Source organism: Caretta caretta, chromosome 6 (assembly GCF_965140235.1).
Source record: "Caretta caretta isolate rCarCar2 chromosome 6, rCarCar1.hap1, whole genome shotgun sequence".
Lineage (NCBI taxonomy): Eukaryota > Metazoa > Chordata > Testudines > Cheloniidae > Caretta > Caretta caretta.
Window position 1 is genome coordinate 58,213,387 of NC_134211.1, and position 12,528 is coordinate 58,225,914.

The following is a 12,528-nucleotide window of genomic DNA, read 5'->3' on the forward strand; positions in this document are numbered from 1 at the left end:
ATGTCTTTGCTGGGAAGTGCTAAGCATGTTTTAATGAGCCTCCCACCTGTTCCCCCAGCAGGAATGCCAGGCAATGACAGCAGGAGGGGGAGGAGAGAGGCCCAGCCCACTTCGGGGGAAAGAGAGGAAGGGGCACTAGACATTAATTGGCTGGTTTTTCTCCTGGGGTGCTGGCTGGATATCAAAGGCCATCTCCCTGCATGGGCCGAGTCCCCCCTGCACACGGCATAACGACATTTCCATGCTGTGCACTGAGATCCCAATTAGAGCCACGACAGCTCGCCACACAGCACATTTTAATCAATTTGCCTTTCCTGTGGAAGAACAGCTCCGCTGACAGAGTGCGGCTACGCAGGGAGGGCAGCCAATCCCAGGCAAGCTGCCTCTTCTGTCAGCTCGAGCCAAGGGCAGAGAAGCTAGTTCTGGGCCTTCACCCTGGCTCAGGGACAGGGGAACAGCAGCAGCTCCCTCCACACAGTCCCCTGGATGCTTCTGGCAGGAGGCCAGAGTAGCAGCTTGGCAGCTCCTTCCTTGCCAGGCTAAAATGACACCTGTGGATGAGGGCAGCAGCTAAAGCAGGCAAGTCACAAGCCACCTGTGGGTGTGAATCTGATGCACTTGCCCTCAAAGCTCAGCTCATTCATTTGCCAGCACTTCCCTGGGGTTCAGCACTATGGAATCCCACCACCCGAATCTCCCATTCACTCCTTTCTGTCTCCCCCCAAGCAGCCGGAGTGGAACAGAGCCCTGCAGAGAGAGGCCAGGCAATACTAGCTGCAGGTGGGGACCAGCCCCACCATGGAGAAGACAAGCAAATGCACAGGACCTACAATGTGGGCTTAACTACCCTGTTATCCTGGTGCTGATGGCCACTGACAGTGGACACTTCAGAGGAATAGGTAAACCCCCACACTGCACTCAGCTGAGCACTGGGGGGGGCGGGGGGGAGGAGGGAGGGGCGCGGCACCAGACACCCCCACCCCAGCAGCTTGTAGCCTTGGGGTCAGTGAAGGAAAAAATACATAAAGACCCGTAGGAAAAGAACAGAAAATGGAAAAAAAGAAGAGACAAGGCAGCTGTCAGGTCACTCATCTGCTCATCCAGCCCAGGGGCTCCAGCAAAAACCAGCTGGGAATCCTGGCCTGAGCTGCTAATTGTCAGTAGGGACTGGTCCCCAATGGTGCCTTGAGCTTATTCCTCCCTCTCTCGAACACACCCATTGCTGTAGCAGCCTCATAGGTTAGCACTGGTTGAGTCCTAGCAGTGTGTCTGATTAATTTCAAGCTGACCTTCCAACAGCCAGCACCTAGCACTCTTCCCCAATGAATTGCACCTGCCATTGTTCTCCCAATGACCTAACTTTGCTGGTTCCTTCCCTCCTCTTGACTGACCTAAATAATGTTGCATCTTCAGCAAATTTTGCCCCCTTGCTCTTCCCCCTCCTTTTCCAACTCATTAAGGCATTTATAGAACATGGGGCCTTGTGCTGATCCTTGGGCCAACCCACTATTAACCTCTTTCCCTGCTGAGAATTGGCCATTTAGTCCTAACGCTGCTTCCTATCTCAGGAAGTTTTAATCTACAAGAGAACTTTACCTCTCATCCCAGAGGTGACCGTTTCCTTAACAGCCTCTTGTGAGGGACTTTATCAAAAGCCTTTTGAAAGTTACATAAATTCTATCCACCAGGTTTCTCCACACTTCTGTTAGCTCATTTAAAGGTGTCTGATGGGTTAGAGAGCCAAGAAAAGCCTTGGATTCTCAGCTTCTTTCTTGTTCCCAAGGAACAAATGCTCCCATTTCCCCTTCTGAACGGGGCCAGGGAAGGGCATGTGGCCACGGCACAGCTTCTTCCTATGGCAGCTCTTGCTGACATGCTGGGGTAGCGGGTATGAGGGGCTGCCTCGCCCTCACTCCTGGAAGGGTGTTTGCTCCAGACTGGGGTGTTTTCTCCTTTCAGAGCAGGGTCTTTGCGAGAGATGCCCTTCTTAAAACTGCCAGAGAAGCAAGGCTGGTGCAGCCGTGAAGGGAGCCAGCCCTAGCACTGGCTGCAGGCCCTCGCCAGAAAAATAGCTCCGCCATGATGGTATTAAGAGATGGAAAAACCCTAATAGGTCTCATCTAATCCATCTTCATATCCATATCACCCTCCGTGTAGGATTGTCCCTGGCAGCATACATTTCCAAGGCTTTTTGGAGCTCACTTGTAACTCACTCAAGGAAAGGAGGCTCTCACTCTTTCCCCATAGGCTAAGATCCTCACTGCCCTAGATCAGTGCAAGCATAAGGGATGGAGTGGGAACAGCAGCCATAGCTGCCCTGAGATTCGCTGGAGTCCCCAGCCTTGAGAGCACAGGACTTGCTGACACAGCCTCTGTTCAAAAGCTTAATGTGAGGAGAAAGCTGTTAGCCCTCTCTTCCCTGACTGACATCCTGGAGAGAGCTAGCACCCGTCCTAAGGGATTGGGGGTGTGGGCGAAACAGTACATCTGCAGGGACTGGGGCAGGGGTGGCTGTCTGTGCCAAGGACCAGGGAGCTGGAGGGAGACAACCTGAGCAGGGGTGATTCTACTCATCGTTTCCCTCCTGAGTGCTGAGCTCCCCCGGCAACCCAGATCATCCTCCCCTCACTCTGCTCCATCAGGGGCTCTGGGCCTATTCTAAGGGGTGGGCTGTTGAGTTGTGCAGATTCTCTGCCGGCAGCAGCTACAGTAAACTGCTGATGACTCTGCAGGATCAAGCCCCCCAACTTCTTGCACCAATGAGCACCTGCCAGGCTTTCAACCCTAGAACCCAGTTTCCCAACAGCAGCTTGACTTCTGTTCCCAGCAAAGCTTCTGAAAGAGAGTAACCGAGGACTCAGTAGGCTGCGGCCTGGAGAATTGGTTTGTCCATCTTCCTCACCACCTTCTCTCCAAGCATTTGTAAATAAATCCACTGCAACTGTGATCTCAGCCTCTGCACAGAGCTGTATTTGCCAAGCAGACTTGAGAGGGAAGGGGAGAAGAGCCTTCTTGATGAGCCTGACCTCCTATAGCTGCTGGGCACCTCAGGCCTTGGCACTTCTAGGTAGCTTCACTTCAGCCTTCTCCGAATGAAGATCTACTTCCATACAGGAGAGAGAGTGATCTGAGACATTAGTGTTTGCTCCTGTTCCCACTGGAGTTCTCCCCATCAACTTCAGCAGGAGCAGGACCTTAATGTGAGGGTTGAGGAAGCACACCCAGAATAGCTGGCTAAGATGCTTCATGTCCGTTCACAGCTGCAGCACAAGGGCCTGGCTCAACTGCTGCAGGGTCTATGAACAAATTGGGCCCTCACGAACCAGGCACCACTGAAAAAAGGGTATCCCAAGTGACCATTTCCCTGGCCCGATGAGGCTCTCCCCCAAGTCTGTCTGGCCATGGGCTGTAGGGAAGGATGTAAACACTCTGCAAGGCTTTCATCTAGCAAGAATATGCCCAGAGGCTCTTCTGGGAGGCAGACATGGAGAAGGGTGGGGAGAGGCCAGTCTGGTGCATTGGAACCTTTCTGCAGGCTCTGCTCCTTTTTATTTCCAAGGGGAGCAGTAATCGGACCCTCAAGAACTGGGAATATCTAGTGCAGACTCTGGCATTACAGGAATATAGCCCCTCTGGCTCAGGGTATCAATACATGCCCATGGAGCCTACACAGACGCAGGGGCAGGGAGTGTGAAGCCATCATCTCCACAGAAGGGAATCCCATTATCAGGCCCTGTCAGCTCAGAGATGCTACTGACACAGGGCAGGTTTTAGAGCCTCATTAACACCCTGCGAAGAGGCCTCGCAGTGGCAGATTTGATTTAAGGTTCATTCCCAGGCTGTGATTTAAGGGAAGATTTGCTTAATGTTCTTTAACAGACTCTTCTGACTGAGAGCTTGAGTGCGGCTTAATGATGGCCTTATTCACTGGGATGGGCCAGGCAGGTGCTGGGTGACAATAACTCAGACACAGTGGGGGAAGTGCACATCCCACCAGGGTGGTTATCACGCCTAGCCCCCATGGGCTTAAGAGCACAGTCCCATCTCTGAAACAGGCCCCTGGCCACCTCTCCTCCCCTCTCCAGGAAGCAGGCAGTCAGATGTCTTTTGGCTCTTTTGGGGTAGGGGACTGGACAGGAAGGACATTTCCTGGCTCTCTTGGAGTAGACAGCTGTGTCCCTATTCTTTTAGCGGAATATAGTGGGAATCAACTACTTTCCCCTTGCCTTAGGAGGTGAAGGGGAGAGCGAGGGGAAAACCAGAGAGGAATGTACCCAGCTGTGCAATAGTTAGAGCAAGGCATTTGGAAGCAGGACTCCTGAGCTCTATTCCCAGCTCTGCCAGCGACTCGACGTTGTGTGATCCCGCGTCTCTCTAACACAGAGGTGATTCTACCCCCTGCCCCTTGTGGGGGGTGAGGGAATGAGAGGTTAATGTTTATGAAGCACCTGGAGCTCCCTGGCTGAGGGGGCTATGGCAGGGCCAAGCATGCAAACACACACTCTCCCAGCACACAAGAGAAGACAGCAGGCCAGAGAAGGGTTTGTCATATTTTAATGACGTTGATCTTTGGTGTTTCCCTCGTTAGCACTCAGACTCTCCCCCTACCCTCCCGCCACAAGCTTGCTGGGATGGAGAGTTACAAACGAAAAGGAAAATCACATTTTAGACTAAAAACAAAATATCAGAGCCTTGATTTCTCCACTAGAAACTACATGTACAAGGTCAAGATTTCACATGCAACACCTTACGTCACAGACCCATACCTCATGCCCTGACCTGGAGCTGGAAAATCACCCCCTCCTCGCCTCAAGGGAAATGCAGCCAGCCAATGGTGCCATGATACTGGCAGGCTTTGCCAAGATGGCTCATTCATGTTAATATTGGCACAGCTGGCGGTGTGAAGATATTGGAGTATCCTTGTGCTAACTGCATCCTTACCAGGGGGAGCCACGCCCACCTCACTCCCACACCCTGCATTTGCCCCTATTCTCTCTCCCCATCGATAGCAGCTCGGTGCTAAACTGACACTCAAAGAAAAGGTCCTCACTTCTGAGAGGCTCCTGGGTATATAAAGGATAGTGAAGCTTAAGCCTGGCTCTTTTTACTCCAGCTCTGCCCCGGGGAAGACTGCAGACTGGATAGGAATAATGTTCTCTCTAGTCTCCAAAATGCTCTACCCTCCCCCTCCCTTCCCAAGGGGCACTAGGGCCATGCCATGGAGTGGGACTGTGGCCTGGAAGACTCCTCCACTCTACCAACAGAGCTGGGGCATCAAATCCAGGATATGCCCAATAGGGTTGCTTGTCTCTGGAGGACACTGCAGGCCCCTTCCCTGATATTTGTTCTTCTGCTCAATCCTTGGGGCTGGTGGCAAGCAGGGGGAAACGCTCATTTGACAAACAGTAACATTTAAAGCACTGCAGGGTTAGGGCTAAGCCCAGGGATTCCCAGTCAGCTGGGAAATTTACACAAGGCTCAGATGAGCCTTGTTAGGGATCGTTAATGTTCTCATAGAAACTGCAGCAACATGGGTGCCGGAAGCAAAGACCAAATAAAGCTTCTTCCTCCTGGGGTCCCTATAGATTTGATAGCCTCCCTTCCATTTCTGCCCCCTCCGCATAGGTACAGGTGCCCCCTCAATTACCATCATCCTATCAGAGCCACAATACCCCCACTCTTCCAGCTCCTGATCAGCTGTGAGGTACAGGTCTCTGCTTAGCAGTACAAGGGTAGCACCAAGACACAATTCATCTCTACCTGTTCCGCGACTCCCCACTGGTGCTATCGTTACTATAGTAGTTGGTATTGTCGGGAAGATGGTTATTATTGGTTAGGTCACTGTATTCAATTGGTCCCTCAGTGTCCATAGAGGACTGGGACTGCTCTGGCAGATCCAGTCCCTCGGCTCCTTGTCCTTCACGCCTGCCAGGAGCTGTCTGCGGGCTCTGGCCATGCTCTGCCAGCTGCATAGACTCTGAAAGGATCCGTCCCTCCAGCTCGGCTGCCAGCTCACGCGAGGTGGACTGCTGCATCAAGGCACCATCAGCTCCCACGGATTCCACACCAGTCTGAGAGCTGCGGTGAATCCGGTGACTCACAATAATGTTGTTGCCAAAGCCGCCCATGGATGCCATAGTGGTGCTCTGCTCCCGCTGGACCACAGCAGTCATGCCACCCTCAGCCATCAGCCTTTGGATCCTGCTGAGGGCATCGTCCCCACTGGCTCCATATTCTGGACCTTCACCTGGAGGAGAGAACATAAGTAGTGGCTTGAGTGCACAAAACACAAGAACTATGGGACAAAGAAAACCATGCTGGCCAACTAGAACAGAGGAAGCAGAATGGTCACATGCAGCATGGTGCACGTGGACTAGGACAGGTCAGCGACAAGGCACACTAGCTCCTCTGCAGATGTGCAGGGTTTGCGCCAGACAGACCCTGGAGTTTTAACTTTTATTCAAGTGCCAAACAAGAGAAATTCAACTCTGAGACCACACCATCCTGCAGAGAAGAACATCTGCCCAAGCCACAGGCCCCCAAAGCCGCCAGCCCATAGGACAGAGGACTGAACAATCCCTGCCAGCCAGCATTAGGGATGGGTAACGCTGCCCTGTCTAAAGGCCCCTAAGGGTGGGACACTTGAGGTAAAGCTCCTCAAACAGCCACGGGTAAGTGTGTCCATGGTATCTACATCCTCAATAACCCACACCCTGCACATGCTACTCCTCTTCCCCGCTACACCAGGGAGGGGAGCAGTCACACCCTCCCCCATCCCCAGAGCACTGTGAGTCAAACTCCCCTATTGTGCTCCACCTAATCTAGAAAATATCCCATAGTGGCAGGTCCTGTTTCCTGAGGGTCAGTGCACCAGCTGTGAGCTCACAGGCTGCAATAGGTCCCAGGCCAGCAGACCGGCCCCCGGGCAGACCCTGCCCCCTCTAAGGCCATGGAGACCAAAAGACAGACTGTGCAGCACGTCTGGTGGGCAACAAGCTGCTAAGCACAGCACAGCCTCCCCCTCGCGCGGCTGCATTCTGCACGAGCTGCAGCACAGGAGTGTTTCCCAATGAAAGAGAGGCAACAAGACCCGTCCCAGAGCGGGCTGGCAAAGAGTCCTGGAGGCCCTTCTCTACCACATGTTCACACCCACCCTGGGCTCCCGCAGGCTCTAGCAAAGAGAAACAGCATCCCTGAGACACACAGCAGAGTCTGAGGGGAAGCTCTTATCAAGCCATGCAGGTGTCGAGTGAAAAGGTCACAGAGACAGGGAGTTTCTTCCCAGCTCTGAGAAAGGTCAGCGAGTCCCCAGGACCCCGAGGGGAAGAGCACAGCTCAGCATGCACTGCAATAAACCAAATGCTTTGCCAAGTGGCGAGAGGGGCTAAGAACTCACCTCTAGTGCCCTTCCTCCCTTACCCCACCAAGAATCTTCCAGATGGGGTCCCCCAGCCCCCTCCAATCAGAGGGAGAGGCCAGGGTTGGAATGGATAACGATCCATTGCTATGTGCACAGAGCAATCACAAAGCAAGATCTGTGCCCGCAGATCACCACAGCAGAAAAGACTCAACAGTCTAAGCATATGCTCTATGGAGAAAAAAATCCTACAAGAAATAAAGCCTAGCAAGAAGAAAAAGTAGTCACCAGTGCAGACAGGTCTGGCCCCTGATCCTCTCACTCCATTAGCAGTAAACCTCATCCACACTGTGCAGGGAAAGCTTCTGATTCACTGGAATGGGTTAGAATCATTCCGCAGAGGGATGCAGTAGCCTTCCTGATTCTTATTAAAGAGATAACTCTCACTCCCAGCTCTGGACTGATTAGAACAGAAGAGAAAGGAGCCAGCTTCTCTGGCACCAGGGGAAAGAATACAAATATGAGCAAGACAATAGGGAGTGTGTGTTTGTGTGTGTGTGTGTGGGGAGGGGGGGCACGGGTATTTAAAAACCAACAAAACACTGAACTAGAGGGCAAAATTGGCCCTGCTCCTGGCAGTGGCTTGGATAACATTGCTACAATGAGGGAGCAGAGAGAGATTCATCCTGGTCCACACACAATTTTTGTACCATTGTAACTATTTTGATCAGAGCGGTGACGTTTCTTTTTTTAAACCCTGTTACACTAATACAGCCTGCCAGATTTTACTATTCATGGCACCAACATGAAGAGCTGGGCACTTCATAGACAGAAACAATTACCAGATCCCTGCCCCATAGAGCTTACACTACTAGGCAATACACAGACTAAAGCAGTGGGGGATGGGATGCAGCAACAAGCAGGACTGGATGGGCAGGCTGAGCCCAAGCTGCACGAGCTGCAGCACAGGAGTGTTTCCAGTCCTGGCTTGGTTTGGCAGTTTCACTTTGGAGGGATGGATGCTGTAATTTACTGACATTACTCTGAGGAGGAAGGTCTGGTTTGTAGAGGAGAGGGTGGAGGACGCAGATAGGTGGCTGCACAGAGTAAGGCGCAGAGCTGATAGAGTGAGAGGATGACAATAAGGGAAGTCTGGGTGAGGAGGAATCAAGCGCAGAGAGGCAGACAGGCTGTGCAGCGCTATGAAGAGAAGAAGGAGGAGCCTGTGTATGATATATGACCGATGGGAACTGGTGTTTGGACTAGCAGGGCCAGATGTGGTAAGAGCAGCAGCAGGGAAGAGAATCTTTGTGGCAGCATTCCAGGGAACATCTGGGAGGCCAGAGAGGAGGCAACCACAAGAATCAGGGACCCAACAAGGGTTCTAGCCATGGGGACAGAGATGAGGAAGTAATTTTGAAGATGCTGCGAAGGAAGAAGGGCAGGAATTAGAGACTGCATCAATGTGGGAGAGATGCAGGTGAGAACAATGCTCAGGCTTGAGCTTGCTGGGCAGAATGTCATCAGAAAGAACCTTACAATGGAATTCCAGCCTCACAGGGCAGAGATGCTGGTTATTTCAGCTAGGCATTAACCTCTCGTCCTGCATTGCACTGGGGAATGACCGGAGAAGTGAGACAGACACACACACGGACAGGAACCATACAGGAGCACGCTAGCCACAGAAATGAAATACAAGGTTGTGGGCAAAGCTGAATCAGGTGGTTAGCAGCTCTGAATTCTTCCTTTCTGGAGGCAAGTGAAAACCAGGAGAGCCCCAGGGCAGGTTGTGGGGGACCCATATCTTACTGCTGCAGCATGGGTGTGGATTTTGGGGGCATGGATGGTGAAGTTCTGAATCCCATGGATTGGTCTGGATGGGCCTAGGGCATCTGCCTAGGGCAATGGTTTTCAAACTTTTTTCATTTGCAGACCCCTAAAAGATTTTGAATAGAGGTACAGACCCCTTTGATCTTAGACAGTCTGCAGATCCCCAGGGGTCCACTGACCACAGGCTGAAAACCATTGTTCTAAGGCCATGACAACCTTTCGCGGACCCCTTAGACATAGTCTGGGGACCCCCATAGGGGGTCCGCGAACCACAGATTGAAAACCACTGGTGTAGGGAATGCTCTCCAGGACCATGGGAAGCAGAGGTGCTTGAAAAGGGCAGAACATTCTGGGGCAGAGTTTATTTTGGTTGAATTATATGTTTTTACTTCTGAGGTGTTGTGGCCAAAGGCTCCTGGAAGCTAAACATCAGCCCAACTGAAAATGAGACTTTTAGCACCAGTCTGGCCCAGTGACCAAGATCCCAGAACAATTATTATAAGGAGCCCCCAATAAACCAGCCCCTCCATCACTAAAGAGGCAATGAAAACACAACACTGCCTCCTAAGAGGGTACATGGAGCACTAGTGTATGTAAGGCAAAGATGCAGGCCCTCAGGAGAGAAGGTACTTCCTTTCATCCTGACAAGACCCTATACAGGGCAGCAGACACGGACCCTCAGCTGCTGCAGGCTGGGAGGATATTCCACCTAATGACTGATCACAGTGCATACTCTTGGGACCAGAGTGCAGCTCACAAGTCTAACCCTCACAGCAGTCACGCTGCTGTCTACAACTGCTTTTCAAGGGCAGCCACATGTAAAGTGCATTGCACTAATCGAGCCGAGATTGCATGGGTGCAGGTCACCACAGTACAGAGGGTATCTTCAAGAGAGATTAAATCCCAAGTGAAGAAAGTTTCTTCTAACCACCACCAAGACATGAAATTCTATGTTCAGCTCTTGGTGGCCATTCTCACAGCATCTACCTAGCTGCCTGGGGCAAACGGTAAAGGGAGGACATTCATTGAGCAAGCAAGTTCCTCCAGACATTTCCCCCCGTCTCTGGGCAATACTCCCACCTTTTAGAGATATAGCTTCGGTCAGCATATCATCCACTGCTAGACAGAGACTGAATGGCTTTGGTAAGAATATCAGGAGCATACTGATCACAATTCAGACCACATGTGAATAACAGTCCTTTGTTACTAAGTATCTGACAATGCTGGAAATATAAAGCATTAGAAATCCAGAGTATTGGTTAGGGGCATGCAAACCAGTTCCTAACGTTAGAGGCTGTAAATACCTGGTATTCTGCCCCCCCCATGCATGCCCTGGGGCTACAAGTCAGCCAGGATTGTCAGCTGGCACAGGCACCAACTTTCTGATTGCCCTGGGGGTGCTCGACCCGTGCTTCGCCCCAGGCCCTGCCCCCACCCCACCCCTTTCCCCAAGGCCCGACCCCACCACACTTCGCTTCTTCCTGGCTCCACTCCTCCCTTTTCTGCTGATCTTCTTCTGGTGGGCAGGAGATGCCGGGGAGGAAGGGGGCGCAGCTGATCAGTGGCGCCCACCAATGAGCGCTGAGCACTTTTTTTCCCCCATGGGTGCTCCGGAGCTGGAGCACCCATGGAGTCGGCACCTATGTCAGCTGGTACTCCTGCCTCTGACACGCTCAGACGTTAATAGCAAGTGCTGAATATGAGCACTCCCTGCAAGCAGCCTTCAGGCAGATCCTGCCATACCACCTTTAACTCCCCCCCCCCCCGCCCTTTAATTCAGATCATGTGCTTCACTAAGCTACGGCTGGAGTGGAATTCCGGGGTTTGAGGCAGTTGCCTGCTCAGAGAACAAGGGCTGATTCCTCAACAGCAGGCCCTGCTGCTCAGCAATTTATCACATCAGGAGCGATCCTATTAAGAAACCCGAAAGTGCAGAGAAATGAGTGCTAGAGCTTCTAAAAAAAGGCCAGTGGGGACTGGCCTGCAATATCATTGCTGCGCCCACTGACTTGGTCACTCCAGTCTCTTACCACATACAGCTGAGCAGCGCATCTTGCGCTTTCCTTGGTCCAGCTTGTTACTTTTCTTTCTCCCTCCTCTCAAATGTATAGCAATTGCCTCAGCTAAGAGGCAGCAGAGAGTGTCTCACACAGTCTGTCTCATCAGTTGGATAAGATCAGGACAGCAGGGAGGGAAAGCTGGGCTGGCGATTGGGTGTCTCACTACGTCTTACATCTCTTTCAGGCTCCACTGGGGTTTTGGCTGGTGCTCAGTGTGAGCAGAGAGCTAGTATAAGAGGAATGAGCTAAGTGACAGGTCAATCCACTTTTCCATTAAGAGGCTGTTTGCTCTCTCCTCACCTTTAAAGCTCAACAAATGCATTGAGACCTCCTGGACCCTGCAAGGGCCCTCACGCACACTGCTCAGAGGGCAGTCTGGAGGTCTGGGTCCTGCAGCTGGCCCCTACATTGCCTTTCTTAGGAGGGCTGAGTCAGCCAGCTCAGCAGAATGCAGATTTCTCACGGATACTAGTATGACACGCACAAGTAACATACTCCCTTTTGTTTCTCGATGGGACATGACCCTGTGACTCCCCAAAGGTGAGTCTTTCTGAAACGGTCTCTGCTGCACTAGGTCTTGGGAACATTGTCCCCATGGCACCCCTTTCTTGAGTGCTGGTGAATTTTCCACAGTGCTAAGCATCTCCTGAGAAAAATGTCTGCATGATCCCAAGCCCTTCCTTGTGGAACACGGTGCTCTTTACTAACAGCTCTCCTCAGAATACCGGGACAACTGGCATAGCAGATGGCTTTAGCTAATGTTCACATTGCAGCAAAATGGTCTAGTCCAGGAGACAATGGCAATTCTTTGTGGGCCAGAAAAGCAGCAAAGACCCCACATCACACCAGAGGCAGAGAATTCAGATTAGCAGGCAGCCAGCTCCGCAAGTGAGGGTACTGAGTGGAATGTGAATGTGGACGTATCACACAAAGAAGGAACAGCTGCTCATCTTCCACCTGGGTTGCTCCAATGTCAGAATTCATCTTGCAGCAGAAACTGACCTTGAAACACCTGAACTGCTTTGCCATTCACCTGGGATAGGGATAAACCAGCTCCACTCAGTCAGGCACAGAACAGGATCACTGAGCCCAGCAAATAGCCCAAACCCAGCAGGCTGGGACTCCTTCAAGGAATGCAAACATTAAACAGAGCTGCCCATAGCATCTAAGTTGTAAGGAACTTCCCAAGCGTCCAAAAGATTCCTATTCCAAAACAAATGCAAAGCCATAGACAGAGCTTATAGATACTTATCCCAAAGAGTAGGGGATTCATAGAATCAT

At 51.8% G+C, this 12,528-nt stretch overlaps 1 protein-coding gene across 4 annotated transcripts in view; it reads right to left on the bottom strand.

Moving 5' to 3' along the window:
• Positions 1 to 4,537: 4,537 nt before the first annotated feature.
• AMBRA1 (autophagy and beclin 1 regulator 1) overlaps positions 4,538 to 12,528 on the bottom strand; it is a 203,730-nt gene continuing 195,739 nt past the window's right edge. For all 4 annotated transcript variants that reach the window (XM_048852666.2, XM_048852664.2, XM_075129561.1 and 1 more), the window contains one exon: positions 4,538 to 6,247. In XM_048852666.2, coding sequence (XP_048708623.1) covers positions 5,757 to 6,247 — 491 coding nt within the window. In that variant the 3' untranslated portion in view covers positions 4,538 to 5,756. The remainder of the gene's footprint in view (positions 6,248 to 12,528) is intronic.